Source organism: Helianthus annuus, chromosome 4 (genome assembly GCF_002127325.2).
Source record: "Helianthus annuus cultivar XRQ/B chromosome 4, HanXRQr2.0-SUNRISE, whole genome shotgun sequence".
In the NCBI taxonomy this organism is placed as follows: domain Eukaryota; kingdom Viridiplantae; phylum Streptophyta; class Magnoliopsida; order Asterales; family Asteraceae; genus Helianthus; species Helianthus annuus.
Genome location: NC_035436.2, coordinates 206,439,380 through 206,460,000, shown reverse-complemented (window position 1 = coordinate 206,460,000; position 20,621 = coordinate 206,439,380). Strand labels below are relative to the sequence as shown.

The window sequence follows — 20,621 nt, the reverse complement described above, 5'->3', positions numbered from 1 at the left end:
CTGAAACTTTACTCGGACACCCACTTTTTTCATACATTGTGGGTGCTCTAACGATGAAAATTTAAAATAACATGAAATTTTCCGATGTTTATTTTATTTCATATTTGATGGTAAACAGGGGCGCAGCTTCTGGTGGGCGGGAGGGGGCGGCCGACCCCCCGATTTTTTTGCTTAGTAGTGGAGAGTACATAGTTTTCGTATAGAAATTTTTGAGTATATACGTTTTCGACCCCTAGTTTTATAGAAACTTTGGGTTTATACGTTTTCGACCCCGGTCGGAAATCTCAAACTTCGCCACTGATGGTAAAACACGTGAATTATGGATGTAAGCTATTCACATGTTTTATTAACTTATATTCATACATTTTTTTTAATTTCAAGACTTGATTCCTTTTAAGATCTAGCTAGGACAATCTATAAAAATAACGTATGATATAAGACCTAATTTTCCAACAAATTATTATTCTTTGAACCCAAATTAAGCATATGTTTCAGTTTTTATTAAAGATTTCTTTTCATTCCATTTTAACAGAAAAATAAAAGGTGATTGCGAACGACTATGTGAATTGGAATTCTTTTAGGTTTGGTCAAATACTCAAATTGTCATCTTCTCTTCAGGGTTGGTATGAAATTACCTAATGGATTCAAGATTTTTTACTAGTAGGGGTTGTTGTGACGTAAGAACATAATATTAATTAGTACCAAAATTATATTTTCTTGGAAATTTTTATTAGAGTTACAAATGCATATAACTGTTATTTAGAAAAAAAAAAACATGATTTTTTTTCACTAGTTTGAGAAAGTGTTCTAGATAACAAAAATAATAGTTGCACAAGATAAACAACTTACATCATCCAATCGTATGTCAAAATATTAATTAGTTGAGGATTTCATATGTTTATGAAAAGGAAATTTATTATATTACGGAAGTATTTATGCATGGAATTACAAGGTATTGATTGCTCATGCAACATTTATTTATTACACTTTTGGAATCATTTTCCTTTTATTGACAATTATATAAGGCTTGCTATTCAAACATAAAATCCCAATGTTCAATCAAACCTTTTTCCCTTCAACCTAGTCCCTAGATAGAGCGGGGTGGTGAGCGGCCTGGTGATGGAGGCGTCGATCGTGGTGGTGGAGGGGGCGGCGATTGTAGTGGTGGTGGGGGCGGCGATCGTGGTGATGGTGGGGGCGGTGAGGCAGGTGGTGGTGGGGGCGGTGTGATGGGAGGTGGTGGCGGCGGTGAACGAGGTGGAGGAGGGGGCGGTGAGGCAAGTGGTGGTGGTGGTGAGCGGGGTGGAGGAGGGGGCGGTGAGGCAGGTGGTGGTGGTGGTGATAGAGGTGGTGGAGGAGGTGGTGAGGCAGGTGGTGGTGGAGGGGGCGGCGAGGCGGGTGGAGGTGGTGGCGGTGAACGGGGTGGAGGAGGAGGCGGTGAGCTTGGTGGTGGAGGAGGCGGTGAGCTTGGTGGAGGTGGGGGCGGCGAGACAGGTGGTGGACGAGGCGGGGACGCAGGTGGAGGTGGGGGCGGCGAGGCGGGTGGAGATGGGGGCGGCGAGGCGGGTGGAGGTGGTGGCGGTGAGCTTGGTGGTGGTGGTGGTGGTGAGTGGGGTGGAGGAGGGGGCGGTGAGGCAGGTGGTGGTGGTGATAGTGGTGGTGGAGGAGGCGGTGAGGCAGGTGGTGGTGGAGGGGGCGGCGAGGCGGGTGGAGGTGGTGGTGGTGAGCTTGGTGGTGGAGGAGGCGGTGAGCTTGGTGGAGGTGGGGGCGGCGAGACGGGTGGTGGAGGAGGTGGTGACACAGGTGGAGGTGGGGGCGGCGAGACGGGTGGTGGAGGAGGCGGTGACACAGGTGGAGGTGGGGGCGGTGAGGCGGGTGGAGGAGCGGGTGGTGATACGGGTGGAGGAGGGGGCGGCGGTGAGGCCGGTGGTGAAGGAGGAGGTGGTGTGTTGGAACAGTTAAAGAAGCAAACGCAACTTAATCTCCCTTGACGCAAGCGACAAGCGCCACTAACCGCTCTTTCCTCTAAACACCTTGCGTTACAGTTGCTTCCGATGATGCATATTCTCTCCGAAAATGTGTTACTCAACCTTTCACATAGTCTTGTTGGAGGTCCGATGGTGATGGTGGCTTCACTTTCTGCATTCCATTGTTTTTAATGGAAACAAATTAGTCAGTCAATTGTTATACAAAATATATATGGTTTCAAGATTAATTAATAAAAACAATGCAACGAGTTTGATTAATAATAAGCACCTGAGATAGCAACAACCAAAAGGAGGAGGAGGATGGCATACAAAAGTTTTGCCATTTTCATACAACTCGTTATGAGTTGAGTGAATAATGCAAACCAAAATCACGCAAGTATTTATACAACAAATTCATTTAAATGCGAATTTAAAGCTTGTAGAAAATAAATCACCAAAGTATATGAATGTTAACGCATGTGCTCTTATATTCATTTTGATGTGTTATCATAAATGGTCATATTTTTAGAAACAACATTCACGTCCTACAAATAGAAATGGATTTGATATATATCATTTTTCCTATCAATATAAACATGTACTGTCTTTTCATTTATTATGTTAACAAAAATTACATTTGTGTGGAGGGAAGGAGTAGAGGTAGACCAAAACTGATTTGGGATGAGACATGAGAGGATTAGACAAGATTTGATAGACTTGCACCTTTCTGAGGACATGGTCGAGGATAGGAGTTCTTGGAGACGTAGTAGGGTTAAGGTTAAAGACATTTAGGAGGATAATTCGATTTGGTATTAGATGCTAGACTTAGGGGCTTGATTTGGTATTCAGCTATTTTATATTCAAATTGAATATTTTTTTATAGAATTTAAATGATATAATATATGATCACTTAATACATTTATATTTACATTATAGTGCATTATGATCTAATCTAATTTATAATAAATGATTTCGATTAATGCCATCTACAATGGAATATAACTACTAAGACCACCCGTAGTGGGGCGTTATTTTAAAAAAAAATGAAAAAAAAAACGCCCCAAAACGCCCCCTCCCCCACTACACTAGGCGTTATATGGCGTTATTTTTTGAAAATTTGCATACAAGCGTTTTAATTATAACGCTTAAGAGATCAAAGGGTGGCCAATGGGGAGTGGTCAACTGTTTGACTAACCAATGAGCACTATCTTTGTTTTTTTTTTTTGTTTAATGATTGGAAGGGGCATTATTCCCACTGCACCACTTTTGCAATAATGCCCCATGCTGACTGGGATGACACGTGTCGGATAATGCCCCATGGTCGGGGCATTATTTTTCTTAACCACTACATATGGTCTAATCCTAAGACCATGCGTAGTCGTTGGAGTGAATAATGCCCCACCCTAGGGCGTTTTGCGCCATGTGGCAGCCCAGTCAGCAATGGGGCATTATTGGGCGTTTTTACAAAATGGGTGTAGTGGGGATTGGAGCATTATGTTAAATGAGCTGTAAAATAATTAAATAAAACAAAAACCCTCAAAAAAAATCTTATTGGATAACAAAAAGGGATATGGAAGGTGATTGGACAAGGAGTAGGGGGCAAGGCGTGTTTCAAAAAACGCCAAGGGGGCTTTTTCGCGAATAATGCCCAATAACGCCGGGGTGTAATGGTTTGGGGGCGTTTTTCGGCGTTATTTTTGAAATTAAAAAAAAAACGCCCCACTACGGGGGGTCTAATATATTGCATTATTAGATATAGAGAATTACACCATCTACAATGGGTGTTCGAGTGGACACTTACAGTGAGTTGGATATGTACGCCTGCATCACACAAATTCATTCGTGGTCATTTTAAAGTGTTATTCGTGAGGATAGACGAGCTTACGGATAAAATAGTAGGTACATTTCCATTTCATAAGTTAGCTTTCCCGTTTCCCTCTTCCTGGCACCGATCAAAGGTTGTATACTTAGATTAAGAAGCCCTTTTGTAATACCACGTTTTGGCTTTGATTGATCAGTTGTGATCACATCATGATTCATCAATCAAGTGTTTGTTTTTGTATTATGGTCACTTGTGGCTAGTTTACTTGTATCGTATAAACGAATCTTATTGCTAATTTATAAAACTTGATTTTTGGATATATGGTGTTTTTATAATTTAAATTTTTAGTGATGATTCTTCTTTACTGAATATGAGCAAATAATCTTAATTAACTTGAGTTTTGAACTTGTGTATGTAAATGTTCGCCTGATATGCTATTTGCATGCATTATGGGTTTGTACGACCTTTATATATAAAAAGTGGTTATCCCACTAAAGATGGTGGATAGAGTATTAGTTGTTAAGAGTTTTATTTTAATGTGCTATTTAAAAGTAATAAAAGTTATAGCAATTGTGGTATTGATTTTTATGCATTTGATTGATAATTCATGTAGTCCATAGTGATGCTTCCGGGCATGTAGTATCTTTTGCAAGTCCTAAGGGTATCCCGATCCGTGGAATGGGAGTTTATATAGTTAAAAAATAGTTCCGGTTAATATATACTTAATTCAGGCTTATGCAACGGCTATGCATTCTAGTTTTACAAGTTTGAGGGAGATGCTGCCCAAAGTGGTATCTCTGATTCATGCGGATGTATAAAGAGTTTTGGAAGTGTTCGTCCGATGTTGTCTTTCATCTCACGATGAAATCCCCTATTTACCACACCTAGTAAATGTTTCAAATGTGATATTTTATATTAAGGGGATACAAAGCCAAAGTGGTACTTATCTTAAATTGATTCCTATCTTGTCATATATTTTTATGAATGTATTTTACTTTTACATGCACAACCTCTCAACTTCATGTATGTATTTTACATTTACGTGCAGAACCTCTCAACTTTATGACTGACTAAAAGGTTGAGTATAAAGATCGACCGAGTCCCTGTGTTGATACTTGGTTTATACCATACTATACTATGTCATGATACATACACTTGCCTTAACGTGTGTAGCTTTGTTAAAGTATTGACTATTTTTTATAATAAATTTAAGACGACTATTTGTTTAAGAAAACCCCTAAAAATACACATATTCGCACACATCACCCAAGTACATAGATATGTAGTGGACATTTGACTTAGTTGTGAGTCATGGCCACCTTCGATGCCACTCATGGATAATTCGACTACAACATCCTTCAAAACTGGCAACCATATTTGATCCTCTCCAACCACCATTATTTAGTTATCTATTAAGAACTTTTGTGATTAGTGACTTTGACTTGGCAACTGCCAAAGGCTCAAACATGCTCCAACAGTGCTTCTCAAAGAAATGTCTTGCAAGAGACATGGGTTATCCTTGATTGTCGTCAACTCCAACCTGTGCTTCCTACATGTGACTATGGTTTAGTGCTTCCGTCTTGTGATGAACTCGTTAGTGGATTGACCCTACTCTCAACAAGCGAGACCAAGATGTGCAGCAATTATAGGATACACTCTTAGTTAATCGTTAAGACACTTCCTACAAAATGCAGGAGTAGTAGAAACCATGCGGTTAAGCATATTTTACTTAGATGTGATCTTCAAACAAGTATGACACTATATTGTCCTATCATTAAAAAAAATTACAATAAAAAATTGATTAGCCGAAATAAATAAAAATAATTAGAACATATAATGCTAATAAGTTATGAAGTTGAACTTTTAACTATAAAGTTATGAAAGTGGAGCTTTAAATCCTAATAAATTAGCTTTAAAAGAAAAGGTCAGGGGAGATATCAAATTCACTTAAGGGGTGTTTGTTTTTTTGTGAGAAGCATTTCTTGATCTTTTATGTCTGTCCCACACAAATCACGCGCAGACGTTTGAGTCTGCGGTGCGTTTGTTTTTTAGAAGTAATTTCATTAAAAAAGGTCTTCCAAACCTCTTCTCCTCTCTTCTGCCAAACATAATCCTCAACCCTAGTTCTCCTCCACCCTTCCTCCTCCCAGCCGACTTCTCCATATCTCCGCCACCACGCCGTCACATCCCCCACCTCCACGGTTCCCCGTCAGCCGGATGTCATTAATACTATGGCACACTCACCAGAACGATGATGATGTTGTCAAGAAGTGTCACACCCCAACCAATGGCGGAAACATCGGGGTGCGAGCACTAAGCGTTCAGATTGCTCATGAGATTCCATAACACTAAATAGTTTCAATATAAATTAGATTCATTTCATGATAACAATGTCCAAAGCACCAATCACCAAGTATTAATTAGAAAATTTTCATAAAAATAGTTCAAGTTTCTAATTTAGCTACGATGTGTTTCTAAGCAGCATCCTAGCATGTTTCATGAGTCCTAGCATCCTGTCAGCCTGCAACATGTATTAAAATAGAGTCAGTACCAAAATGTACCGGCGAGTATGCAAGTTTGAGTACATAGAATAATAGATTAAAATAACTCATATCCACATGTAAATGTTAACAAAAATAGTTTCAGCCGTGCTAGTGTTCGCAGTCCAACAAGTGATAACCCAAGTATCCCGATGCTTTGTTGTTTTCCCAAGTCTCAAGGAAAACTAGAATCCTCCTAACAATACCCCCGAGAATAATGGGGAGGTGCATCTCCTATAGCGCTACTATTGTTAAGGCTGAACTACACACCCTGGATTAAACGTCCACATAGCACAAATAGAATACAAGAATCACAAGTTTCACATTCACATAGGATAAGTTTAGTTTCCAGAAAGTCTCAAGTATCATAGTTTAATAGAATACATGTTGCATCCCAAAGTTTAAAACAAAAAGGGATCAAGTATACTCACAGTGATTGCTTAACATGTTAACTGTTATTGGATCAAAGGGAGCTCTTTAGGTTTAGCCTGATTAGATTACAACACATAAGAGTCGGGTAGAATAACGAGATTCAAACCAAGTGTCGGACCAGTCATCTTGATCTGATGGTTGTCCGATCGGATGGCCATTTAATTGGATTGCCATTCAATTGAGATGACATATGTGCGAATGGGACGGATGGCCATTCGGTCGAATGGTCATCCGATCCAAGTGTCAAGATTCCAAAATGTCAAGTCCAGTGCCAACTTAGGTTACCTTGATCGGATGGCTGTTCGATCGGATGGCTATCCGATCGGATTGTCATTCGATCCAAAGTTCTAAGTCTTCAACGATTCAAAGTTTCAAAAAAATCTAAGGTTACGAGGCAAGTGTCACCTAATCGGATGGCTGTTCGATTGGATGGCTATCCGATCGGATTGCCACTCGACCGGGTTGTCCATGTCCCGTTCCTAAATTTGTAAAGTTTCTAAGTTTCTGATTAAACGGCGACGATTTGGTACATATAGAGACAACAGTAAACCCATGAGTGTACAGCCGATCTAATCGGATGGGAATCACCCCCAGTCCGCTCAGTCGTCTATCCTTGACGGTATTTATGTCGGAATCCGCACTCTAGTCGTCTTCTCCCCGGCAATAATCCATTTCCAAGCTGACTTTAGACTAATAATCAAATCTACAGTCGGTTTAGATCCGGATCCCACCGTTTTAAATGAAAAGCTAAGAAAAGACGAGAGAAAACATAAGTTTTAACTGAAAAAGTCTAGATTTAGTTGAAATTTAGTGTAAAACACATGAAATTCCTTAGATCTGAGCTAGATCTTGACTAGAATGACATCACATAACAGGTTGGTACAACCGCCATGATGACATCACCTTCAAGAGCTCGAATCTTAGAGATTTCACGGTGAAAAGTAAGATATCAAAGGAGAATCATGTAGAGAATAATGTATAGATCAAAGTTGTACAAGAATCTAGTGTAAAACGTACCGAAATCACCGAGAAATGGAAAAAAAGAGGAGTGTGTGCGTCTGGTTGAGTGAGGCTGTCACATAAGTGAGAATGATGATGTGACAGGCCTATTTATAGTGTTAAAGTGAGTGAAGGCGGTGTGCCGCGGATCGGATGGCAGCTCGGTCGAATGGCCATCTGATCGGTTGGTCATCTGATCGGATGGTTATCCGATCGGATTACCATTCGGCCAATCCCATCTTTTCCGTTTAACCGTCTTTGATTCGATTTGCGAGTTAGATTAAGCATTGCGTATTATTGGGTAGTAGAATAACTAGATTGTATCATTAACACAAAAGTTTCCAAGTTTCATAGTTTCGTAGTTTCCGCCAGTGACAAGACTCCAGTTGTCACACCCCAACCGATGGCGGAAACAACGGGGCGTGGCACTGACCGAAACAGATTGTCCAGAAGTTTCCATAACAATTATCATTACCAATCAATTTAAAATAACATGTCCCATACCATGTCTCAAAAGGCAAACAAATCATTACAGACAAAATCTAGGCAATTAGTTCTGTTCCGACAACTCAGATTCAAATTGTACAGACAACTATTTGTTGGCCTCTAGGACCTTATTCTAGCCTCGCTTTCCTAGCAGATAAGCATCCTAAACACCTGTCACATACGTTAAAATAAAGTCAATACACATAGTGTAAAGGCGAGTATACAAGTTTGATAATAGCATATAGAGTTCGAAATAGTTTACGCATAACCAGGATGTACACAGAGGAAAACGAAGCATGTTAGTTATCGACATGAACCTATCGATACCAATGACTGCGGGTTGACTGCCCAAGGCAGTTCGTAATACATGATCACCACTGTAATCCATGCAAATAATTGTCCTTAACAACCCCCGCATGAGCTGGTGCTGAGTCCAAACTATAGTACTATCGTCGTTAAGGCAGGTAGACAACATTCCATGTGTAAACATAACAAACAAGCATTCATTAAGTCACGTATAACATGCGGTAACGGTTAGCGTTTAAAAGTATTGCGTAGTGTGTTCGATTGTGATTTAGAATAAGTAACGTATGTAACACCCAAAAGTGCTAAAGCAAAAAGGGATCGAGTATACTCACAGCGATTGATGGATTGAAGGGAGCGCTTGAGAGTAAGGTTAGCCTGATCAGAACGATAACATAACGATAAGAGACGCGTAAGATGATGCAAGTGCTTGTGGGTCGGATAGTTGTTCGATCGGATGGTAATCCGATCGGACAGCCGGTCGTGTAGTGACAATCCGGTCGGACAGTTGTCCAGTCGGACGGTAGTCCGGTCGGATGGCTGTTCGAGTGGATTGTTTCCTCCTTTGAGAAGGATGTGTTTGTGTATGATGGTTTGACTTTTGAAGTTTTTGTTGTAGCATTTGAAAACATTGAAGTATCTCTACCCTTCAGGTCGGTCGATCGGACGGTCGTCCGATCGGACAGAAATCCGATGGGTTGACACTTCAATGAGAACAAGCTCACAGCAGGTTGTCACTCGATCGGAGAGGAGTCCGGTCGGGTGGCATCCTTAGTGCATTGAACAAGTCTGAAAAATCGATTAATTTTAAAGTCCAAGTATCTCATGATGTGAAGGGTAATCCGGTCAGATGGTGGTCCGATCGGATAGCAATTCGTTCACTACTTAAACTTCAAATACAGTTGGTTAAGTGTGTGGGACCCAAGGTGCAGCCGTTCGGATGACCAGTCGCTCGGATGGCTGTCCGTTCGGACAGTAGCTCGGTCGGATAGCTCTCCGTCCTAGTCGTACCGTTCGTCTTGGTTGCTTTGATTACTTGTCGTTTTATCGAGACGTTTTGATAACGTCCTAATCAACAGAACCCTATCTTGACCCAAGTGATCCGGTCAAACAGGAATCACCCTAGCTCGGCCAGATAACCGGTTCAAGACGGTTGTTCTCGGTTAACCCGAAATCGGTGGTCTCGTGAGTAGAATCCAGATCTTGAACTAGTACAACACTAAGAAGGAGTAGAAGACTAGAACCAAGTCCGATTCTATCGGTTTTGAGTGCATTGAGGGTAAAAGAGTTGAAAGAAAGTTAGAAACCATCTTTCAATCCTTTTTCACCGTGAATATGTTGAGATCTATGCAAGATCTTTGTTTATTTGTGTGGAAATCGGTTAGATCCGAGTTGTTCTTAGTGGATTGGGGCCAAAACATGAAGTTCTTCAAAAACACATGATGACGTCATCCTAGAACACCTCAAATCTAGTGATTTCACGGTTAAAAGTTAAGATTCAAAAGATAGAAAGGTGTAGGAATGCGTGTAGATTAAGGAAGTACAAGATTTAGGACGAGATCTTACCGGATTTGAGAGAAATCGAAGAAAAGGTGAGGAGCACGGGTTGTTCGGTCAGAGAGTTTCCAAAAGTAGAAAGAATGAAAGTGACATGGGTATTTATAGGATTCCAAAAAGGGAAAGGGTGGGTCGGTCGGATGACATCTCACCCGGGTGACAGCCCCGGTCGGATGGCACGTCGACTGGATGGCAGCCCGGTCGGATGGCAATCCGGCCGGCTGGCATCTGGTTTGAGTGTTGGATGCGACGATTTCTGATATTTCAATTTCGATTACGAATGATGCGACTACTATAGAGTTTCCTACTCAAATTACTTTTAATCCCAACTATTCATATCGTGCACTATCTCTTTTCTACTAATTATCATAGTTCGATTTCGATTGAGTTCGATTGCGTTTCGATTGATTACCACACATAACATAAATAAACATGCACAAGTAACACGTAAGGCACACACACACGTATAACCCTTGTTTAGGGAATTTCGTCCCGAAATTAGGCTGAAGCCGTAACAAACAACTGCGGGTACTTCGCCTTCATGTCGCTTTCGAGTTCCCAAGTGAACTCTGCGCCTCGTTTGCCTTCCCATCGGATTTTCACAATAGGAATGCGCGAGTGTTTGAGCTGCTTGGTTTGGCGATCCATGATTTCGACAGGCTTCTCCACGAAGTGTAGTGTTTCGTTTACTTGCAGGTCGTCGAGAGGTACAATTAATCATGCTCAGCCAGGCACTTTCGAAGGTTTGACACATGGAAAGTCGGGTGGACATTACTAAGTTCCTCTGGCAGTTCGAGTCTGTAGGCGAATTTTCCGATCCTTTCCAGAATCTTAAAAGGTCCAACGTATCGAGGCGCTAGTTTCCCTTTCTTGCCGAATCTGACCACACCTTTCCAAGGTGACACCTTTAGGAGTACGTAGTCGCCAACGTCAAATTCAAGGGGCTTGCGTCGTCTATCGGCGTAACTTTTCTGTCGACTTCGAGCTTTCAACAAGTTGTCTCGAATGTGGAGAACTTTGTCAGTCGTTTCAACAAAACAAAATCGTTTAGTTCTTCACTACTCGTATAGGAAGGCCTCTCTTTCTGTCTTGTAATAGATCGGGACCGGTTAATTGCGAGTGATCGATCTCGTGCCACACAATAGGCGATCGACATCTTCTTTCGTATAAAGACTCGAATGACGCCATTTGGATGCTGGTATGATAACTGTTGTTATACGAGAATTCGACTAGCGGCAAGTATTTATCCCAATTTCCACCGAAATCTATGACACACGAACGGAGCATTCCTTAAGAGTACGGATCGTTCTTTCAGTCTAGCCGTCGGTTTGAGGCTGGAATGCGGTACTTAGGTTAAGCGTAGTACCGAGAGCCGCATGAAACGTTTCCCACAATCGCGAGGTAAACCGAGCATCACGGTCAGAGATGATGTCGCGAGGCGTACCATGATTACAAATGATCTCATCGGTGTAGATTCGGGCTAATCGTTCTACCTTGTAGTCTTACCGTATTGGCAAGAAGTGAGCAGATTTGGTTAAACGATCAACAACAACCCAAATGCTGTCGTGACCTGATGACGTGTGCGGAAGCTTTGTTATAAAATCCACAGCTATACTCTCCCACTTCCACATAGGGATTGGCGGTTGTTCGAGTAAGCCAGAGGGTCTTTGATGTTCAGCCTTGACCCTTGCGCAAGTCAAGCATTTTCCGACATAGAGAGCAATATCCCGTTTCATGCCCGGCCACCAGTACTTGTAGCGAAGATCCTGGTACATTTTGTCGGCACCGGGATGAATAGAATATCGGGATTTGTGGGCTTCGTCCATCAAGATCTTTCGCAATTCGGTCCGCTTAGGGATCCAAATTCGGTCCAGAAAATGGAAGATCCCATTCGATTTACTTACAAGTTGAGCTCCATCGTGGTAGATTCTTTCCTTCTTCAGAGTGCGTTCGTTGAAACAGGCGTGCTGAGCTTCGCGGATAAGGGTTTCGAGATCGTGTTGGGCTTGGACATTACGAATGCTGAGTAAATAACTCCGTCTGCTGAGAGCGTCCGCTACGGCATTCGCTTTGCCTGGGTGATAACGGATCTCACAGTCGTAATCGTTGAGAAGTTCTACCCATCAACGTTGACGCATATTAAGTTCTTTTTTATCAAAGATGTGTTGTAGACTCCTGTGATCGGTGAAGATCGTACACTTGGTACCATACAGGTGGTGTCGCCAAATCTTTAACGCAAAAACAACCGCACCTAGCTCGAGATCATGGGTTGTATAGCTCTTCTCGTGGATTTTGAGCTGACGAGATGCGTAAGCTATAACCTTGTCTCGCTGCATAAGAACACAACCAAGACCAAGGTTGGAAGCATCACAATAGATAATGAAGTCGTCGTTTCCATCGGGCAATGTGAGAACAGGAGCATTGCAAAGCATGTGCTTGAGGGCTTGGAAAGCAGACTCTTGTTCGGTTCCCCAAACAAAAGGCTTGTCTTTATGCGTAAGAGCGGTAAGCGGCACAACGATTTTAGAGAATCCTTTGATAAATCGTCGATAATAGCCCACTAATCCGAGAAAGGAACAAACTTCAGACGGGTTCTTCGGCGTAATCCAACTCTTAACAGCTTCAATCTTCGCGGGATCGACATGAATACCTTGACTATTGACAATATGACCCAGGAATTGAACCTCCTCTAACCAGAATTCGCACTTGGAGAACTTGGCATAAAGTTGATTCCCCTGGAGTAGCTCGAGAACCAAGCGTAGATGTTGCGCGTGTTCGGCTTTCGATTTGGAATAGATCAAGACATCATCGATGAATACGATGACGAAACGTTCTAGAAATGGCTTACACACGCGATTCATCAGATCCATGAAAACTGCGGGTGCGTTGGTTAAACCAAAAGGCATAACAACGAACTCATAATGGCCGTATCGAGTGCGAAAAGCGGTTTTGGGTATATCTTCCTCCTGAATGCGCAACTGATGATAGCCTAAGCGTAGATCGATCTTCGAGAAACACGTAGCACCTTGCAGTTGATCAAACAAATCTTCGATACGAGGCAGGGGATAGCGGTTCTTGATAGTTAACTTATTCAACTCCCGATAGTCGATGCACATCCTGAACGACCCATCCTTCTTGTTAACGAAGAGGACTGGCACGCCCCAAGGAGAGGTGCTTGGGCAAATAAAGCCTTTCTCAAGTAATTCCTGGAGTTGGTTTGAGAGTTCACGCATTTCGGACGGCACGAGTAGGGGTGTTCAAAACCGGATATCCGGAAATTCGGATATCCGAATTTCAGATATCCGAAAATTTCGGATAGTTGATATCACTATCCAAATCCGTATCCGAAATTTCGGATATCCGAACTTCGGATATCCGAACTTCGGGTATCCGAAATTTCGGATACGGATTCGGATAATGAAACGGATATCCGAATTTAAAAACAAATTATTTCAAAATAAAAGTCACTTACAAAAAAGCAAAGCTTAATTTATCCATTTAGTCAAATATCTGTTAATGACTGTAAGCAAAAACTTATCCATAGATCTGTATTTAAAAAATAGAAAAAAGGAAAAAATTGTTTCCAACGATTAGAATAGCAAAACTTCTTGAGCAAATGACACAAAAAAACAACTTTATTGAATGAATTATAAGTATTGAACTTCAAGTTTCATATGGGACTATATTTATCTCACTGTAATATCTATTTAATCAAACTATTACACCATTAGATGTGATGAAAATTAAAAACCCTAAAATTCATATCTGTCAACTAGAGAGTGAACCTAAAACTAAACAACTGGTATAAAGCACATATATAAACCTTAGCCATCGAATTGAATTGAAGATGAGATATTGAGGTTCTTGACTTCTTGTTAGATACCAAACCACCAGTGAAAAAGATGTTCAAACCAGCAAATTGAACGACGATTACAAGCCTGAAAGAGAAGATTATTCGAAGAACAAACCGTAGCCATCAAACTTCGAAGGAGATGGAGATCGAGAACAGTGAGGGGGATGAATGTGTGCGTGGGGTGGGTGTAACACCTCGAAAATTCGTGTTAAATAAAATAACGACACGTGTTGTGTAAGACGAAAAGCGTTATAAAATTCGGATTTATTAAAAATGGGTAAGTGTCGTCATGTTAACTTTTGCACCTCTGAACGACCTCGTTATAAATCCCAAGACTCAAATCGTATTAGAAACATCTAGTGTATGTTCAAGTTCAGTGAATTATAGCAATGAATGATTCATGAATCAATTGGTGGACTCCTACGAAGAAATTCCTACGGTAACTCTTAATTTTCGGTACTTTTATAAAGAATCCAAGCAAGCATACCAATGGTAGGGTATGTTACTGTATTAAGCACTTTATAGAGGCCCCAATCTGATAAAACATGTCCCAAATTCGAAAGCCTCAAGTTACCCCTTCAAGACATCAAAGATCAACAAATTTTGTGCCTGATGACAGGCTTACGGACCGCAAGGGAGGGCTTACGGTCCGTAAGCAAGTGCCAACAACCAGAAAACCGGCTGTTACCTGTTTTGCGCACATGAAACCGGATTTAACAGTTTTTCCACATGTCCCTTGGCCCCTAAACAACCCCTAAACATGTAGGACACCTGTGGGAATGTTATGGTTAGTCCTAGACTTAATTGTCAACATGTTGTGGTGTCTTGGATCACTATATAAGAAACTCACAAGTGCAACACTTTGATCATTCATTCCTCAACACCTCCTGATCAAGTGTGGAGCACTAGAGCACTCTCCAAGCCTTCCTAATCATCCATTAGACCTTTGTAAGTTGTCTTAACCTTTCTAAATTGACTTTAGCTTAGTAATTTAGCTAAAAGTCAAACCGTCGTAATTACGGTTTGACTTCGAGATTAATTATAAACGACTCAGTCAAATCTCGAATTAAAAGTACCTTTAGGTGGGTATATATGTGGGTAATAAAACCTTAAAAGGGTTTCCCCTGACTCCCATTCTAACTAGGTCTAATGTCGAGTCAAACGTGTAATTAAAAAGTCAACAGGTAGTCTAAAATGCGATTTATGCATGATTAACAATGTAGAACACGTATGACCTGTTTTATCGTTAATATAACTTGGTAACTAGTGTAAGGACATGTCTAAACATGTTCAACCCGAAAATCTCTTGTTTAGACCCGGTTCGGAACCGAAAGTCACATAGTTTGACTTTCACTTTGACTTTCAATTCTGACCCATTTAGGCATATTTTAGAAATGCCTCAGAGCTTTAATTGGACTAGGTTACATGTTAGAACAACCCTCTGTGATTATACACCTTGGTTCATTAGTTATCCGATTAATATGCATGCTTCCGTTAATTGCTCATATGTTGACCGTTATGCCCTTATTACCTTAAAACGTGATTTATGAAAATGTAAAAGTGTAGAAACCTTAGTCACTGACATATAGACTTGTATGCAAAGTTTGACATCAGTTTGACTTGTAGATTAAGGGTTATGCTCATTATCGCAAAATGAATGCTTTATGCTAATAAAATGGCGTAATTAGCGTATAGCCTAGTTAAACATACTTTTTGGTATCAAATCTTTTACCCACTGATGTAATATATTATTTTGGGATTTTTAAAGATTTTTAATTAATTTTAGGTTGAGCATAACTCATAGTCGTAGGCTTAATTCGGTGAATGTCGGTTTTGCCCTTACGGGCCATAAAATGAGATTTACATATCTAAACGACTCCAAACCTTTTGCTACTGATCACATATGATAAATAAATTCTTTTAAGCCTTCTGGAAATATAAAAATATCAGATTTAAGTATCGAACCCGGAAATGGCCTTTAATCGCCTTAATTAGCGTTTTTAACGCATAGTATGTTTTAAAATCATATTGGACATACCCGGGTTGATACCTACTGATATGAGAGGCAAATTATAATATTTTAACAGTAAGCAAAGGTGGATAAACTCAGACTTCAGTTCTGAGCTTTTCGGCTTATGTGAAATTACCAAAATACCCCTACGGGGCATAGTTTGGTTAAAAACGATAAATTTCACACATATGCTTTATCTTACTGTTATAACTCATTAATTGGAGTATATTTACTGATTTCATCAGACCTGTAACTCAGTTAAACACTTAAACCTTTTTACAACCTTTAAAATGACCAAACTACCCCTATGGGGCCTAGTTTGTGTTTAAACACGTTTCGGGCATAATGAAAGACACCTTACTGATGTCACAACATATTTGAGACTTAATTAACTTAGGAAACCTGTATATAGCTCTCATGACTACCCGTCACGCTTATTACGCGTACGGTTCGGTTTATGTAACAAGTTTACATAAATTAACCGAAACGGGTTAAACCTTAACGATTTTATCTCAAAATCCAGAATGTGAATAATAAACCCATATTAAATAAGTCTCTGGATTTGTCGGGTCTAAATCACATTCTATCCGGTCTTCGCTTAATCAGGCGTACGAACCGTATCTTTGAAACTAGTCGGTCTAAGCTTAAGCTTAATAGAAGACCCGTTAGAATCCTAATAGGTTATTATAAACCTTCGTTCCAGATAAGGAGGACCAGTAAAAGCTACTTGCGTTTGCTTATTGTGATTTATACATTACTCAGGTAAATACTTTTAACTTATTTTCCCTATACGGGCCTGGGTTACGGTATATAGCATACCGCTTGATCGAGCATCAAATCTCCACAGTTAAGTGGGTAGTTGAATAATTTGATCGGCTCGTTTAAACAGTCTTGATTACTTAAAGTCTTTGGGGGGTTAATGACCATGTCCCGGATATCCTTGGCATCATCTTACGAGATGGCCACGACCTGAGCACGGGGTGTAGGCGTATACCTGTCAGTGTACAACTCTACGATGTGGTGTGTCTATTAATCTTTAACCCGGACAAGATCCGGGCTACTGAACGCACAAGTAACATGTAATTCGTTCACAAGATTATAATATTAAATAATTCTCCCAAGTTAAAATAAAAATGTTTATGTCACGTGCATCCAAACCAATTTTCAATCATTTTCCAAAATGAGTCAGTTGATTGTATTTACCAGTGTAAACTGACGTATTTTCCCAAAAAGACTGAATGCAGGTACTAAACGAAATTGGCTGGATTGTCTCCTTAGCACCAATAAAAAGTCTCGCAAGCTTAGGATGCCTGAAGTCTGTTGAACTATTGTCTCATATTTTATTTCGATCCGTCTGTGGATAAACAATCGAATGTTGTGATACTTGATATTACAATAATTAAATTCGGTTGTATTACATCTTTTAAATTGCTTCCGCTGTGCATATTGAATATTGTGTTGTTTGACTATTACGTTGCCAACCACGTCACGATACTCCCCCACCGGGCCCACCGGTGACACGTGGAAATCGGGGTGTGACAGGTTGGTATCAGAGCCAACACTGAGTGAATTAAACACTAGCCTTTTGTGTTTAATCTCAGTTACACAATTGCACAATTCTAAACTTCGAGTCTAGACCTACAACATAGGACAAATTCCACTTTAATTGTATTGTCCTTTATTTTTGTATATATATTTTGTTTTGTCATCTCATGCCATATTGCTCAGGAATGAACAAATGCCGCCAAGATTCTTCAGGAGAAGAGGAAGAGGCAAGGGGCCAATCACCGCCCCCAATAATAATGAAGCTGGATCCTCGAATGCGCGAGCTCCATCTACCACGGAGAGTGACGATCCCCGGCAGAACCGGAGGAACCTCTTTGAGCCGGCTAGACGGTCGGTCTCACACAGTTCAACACCTCCTAACCCTTATGGGCCACAACCAGATTATGAGCCCAACAACCCTCAACCTTCATACATACCATTACAGCGATCCTTATCGCACAACTTCTTCGGTGACCCTACACCAGTTTTTAGGGGCCGGTTTAACCCGGCAAACTTCCTGCAAGAACCAGGGAATTTTAACCCATTAGGTCCAGAAGATCATTTCTCTGGAGATCATGCGGACGACATGGACGAGGATACGGACCCTGTCGAGCCTGCCAGTGGCACGCCAACCCACCCGATAGAGATCTCGGATGGATCTTCCTTCCACGGATCACCCTATGTTGGTCCAGATAGCTTTCAAGCTATGTTTACTAGGCACGAATGGTACTATACGCCTCCTCGCCATACATCACCTCAGCAGCAGCAACACCAGCAACAAGATCCCTCTGAGGATCTAAGGTTCGTGGCAGTCACGCCACCACCCCCTCCACCACCAGTTCAACCGGCACCCCCGCAACCACCAAGGCGTAGGAGAACCGGAGCGCGTATATCTGCGCGAACAGGAGACTTTCATTTTAGTTCTCCACCACAATCAAGCGGCAGCCACTACCCGCCACATCAAGAAGATCCACAAATGGGTGGGCCTTCACACCCAGTTGCACCACAACCACCGCCTATGGGTTTTGATAACCCAATTCCGGCATACACGGGTTCCATGGCGTACAACCCGTTTGAGCAGCCAGTACACACCAACTACAATTACGCCGAAGCCGATCCGTACGTGGTAGCGGCTAACTATAATACCCAAGGACCCTATGGAGATCCATGGGGAGTAGGGTACCCAACTCATGGGTACCAGATACCTGCAAGACCTATTATACGGACACAATCGCAACCACCAAGGTTCTCTCCGCCTGAGCGTGAAGAAATTCTGCAAAGGTTGGACTATGTAGAGCGAGAATTTCACAGGGAGCGAAGGGAGCGACAAACGTTCTTCCAAGGATTGACAAGCCTGATCAAAGGAAAGAGCAAGAAGGACCACTGAATCCTTCCAAGTATTGTTGAGCCCCTGCGTGGGCCAGTCTTATAGTATAAACCCCTGCGTGGGTATGTTTTGTTAATAAACCCCTGCGAGGGTATTTTATTTGTGTAAGTCCCTGCGTGGACTATTATATTGTTAAAGCCCCTGCGTGGGTATGTTTTGTTATTTAGCCCCTGCGTGGGTACGTGTGCTATTAAACCCCTGCGAGGGTAAGTACTTGTTTAAACCCCTGCGTGGGTAAGTCGCTTTTCGAAAAGACCCGTTAGGGCAGCATGTAATATCGTAGTAAAGTAATGAATAATTGTTTTATAAATTTCATGTTGCTATTATATGCATAACTATGAAATAAACGAATCAAAAATCATTCCTTTTAAGTAAAAGTCTGCCTATGTAAAATTTTTCTTAAAGTGTGAAACCTAGCCTTCAGGTCATTATAAGGCCAGGCCAAGACGGTAAGACCTGTTAAGAAGATTCAAATCCCTGTTAACATCTGAAAACAGGTTAACACTCCTGGCAGATGTGATTGATTCGAAATCACACACATTGTTTTGTTATATAAGGATCCTTCAAAGATTCCAAACCCAATTATCGATCTCTGAATCATGGGGTAAATCATCAATTAAGATGACCATACTTTTACCCTACATGGTAATACGTGCCTACGGGCCCTGCTCATTTCCACATGAGCCAAAAGACAGTAGTAGCGATGACTCCCTGTCAAATAAAAGTAATGAACTAGGTTCAACCTCAAATGCTTTGATTCTCTGAAATCCTAGCATATAATTTATAAATGTCCTTGTGACTAGGCCTATTGTGCCAGTATACCTTCATGTTTGATTCTCTGAAATCATAACCCATAAAATAAACTGTCCATGTGACTAGGCCTTTTGTGCAACAAATAAAACTGTTATTGTTTTATAACTAGGATAAATCATTATAGAAATCCTAAATAGATATAATTAATAAATTAACCAAATATGGTCTCTGTGACCATGGTTAATGAATTACCCAAGGAGAAATTCCATAATAAACTCCCACATAAACTATTGTCCTTGTTTTCTATAACAGTTCAATTGAAATGGCTAACTTAGATGAGATAAATAGCCATCCAACAGAGAATATTGATAACGCCCGGGTTACCTTAACGGGTGCTGAATTAAAGGCGTTGGTCGACGACGTGGTTACAAAGGCTTTGGAAAGACAGTACGAAGAGTATAGTGGGACTCGTAGTAGGACCCTATCTACACAGCCTTTAAAGCCACCATCCAAGAAGGATGACCCGAAGAAAGACGATGATCGACACTCCTCAAACCACAGTGCACCATCACAGCAGGTTATACTGAACAGGGGACCCCGTGAGAAAGGTTGTTCCTATAAATATTTTGTTTCATGTAAGCCCCGGGACTTCACTGGGGAGAAAGGAGCTATTGACTGTATGACGTGGCTGGATGAGATGGATACGGTTGTTGATATCAGCGGATGCGCTGAGAAAGACGTGGTCAAGTTTGTGTCGCAGTCTTTTAAGGGCGAAGCTTTAGCATGGTGGAGATCTCTGATTCAAGCCACCGGGAAAATCCCATTGTACAGCATGTCGTGGGATCAATTTGTTGCCCTTATCAGGGAAAATTACTGCCCTCAGCATGAGGTGGAGAAGATAGAGTCTGATTTTCTATCACTGGTGATGACAAACCTTGACTGTCAAGCTTACCTAACGAGCTTCAA

General features: G+C 41.2%; 2 protein-coding genes across 2 annotated transcripts; one reads left to right on the top strand and one right to left on the bottom strand.

Moving 5' to 3' along the window:
* Positions 1-866: 866 nt before the first annotated feature.
* On the bottom strand, positions 867-2,336 carry LOC118491247 (leucine-rich repeat extensin-like protein 3). Its single transcript, XM_035988843.1, has 3 exons — positions 2,257-2,336; positions 1,943-2,139; positions 867-1,912 (listed from the first exon to the last, which is right to left on the bottom strand). Exons 1-3 carry the CDS (start codon positions 2,315-2,317, stop codon positions 1,088-1,090), a joined length of 1,083 nt encoding a protein of 360 aa, XP_035844736.1. The 5' UTR covers positions 2,318-2,336; the 3' UTR covers positions 867-1,087.
* Positions 2,337-17,708: 15,372 nt separating this feature from the next.
* LOC110934251 (extensin-2-like) lies at positions 17,709-18,902 on the top strand. The gene has a single exon (XM_022177430.1). The coding sequence runs from the start codon at positions 17,709-17,711 to the stop codon at positions 18,900-18,902; it is 1,194 nt and encodes a 397-aa protein (XP_022033122.1).
* Positions 18,903-20,621: the final 1,719 nt, after the last annotated feature.

Bases quoted from the DNA above. Each gene is read 5' to 3' on its own strand.
- LOC118491247 (XM_035988843.1), bottom strand. From the start codon at position 2,317: ATGAAAATGGCAAAACTTTTGTATGCCATCCTCCTCCTCCTTTTGGTT. The intron at 2,140-2,256 runs GTGCTTATTATT...AATGGAATGCAG, and splicing joins TTTGGTTGTTGCTATCTCAG to AAAGTGAAGCCACCATCACC. The intron at 1,913-1,942 runs CCTCCTCCTTCA...GCCTCACCGCCG, and splicing joins TTAACTGTTCCAACACACCA to CCCCCTCCTCCACCCGTATC.
- LOC110934251 (XM_022177430.1), top strand. From the start codon at position 17,709: ATGCCGCCAAGATTCTTCAGGAGAAGAGGAAGAGGCAAGGGGCCAATC.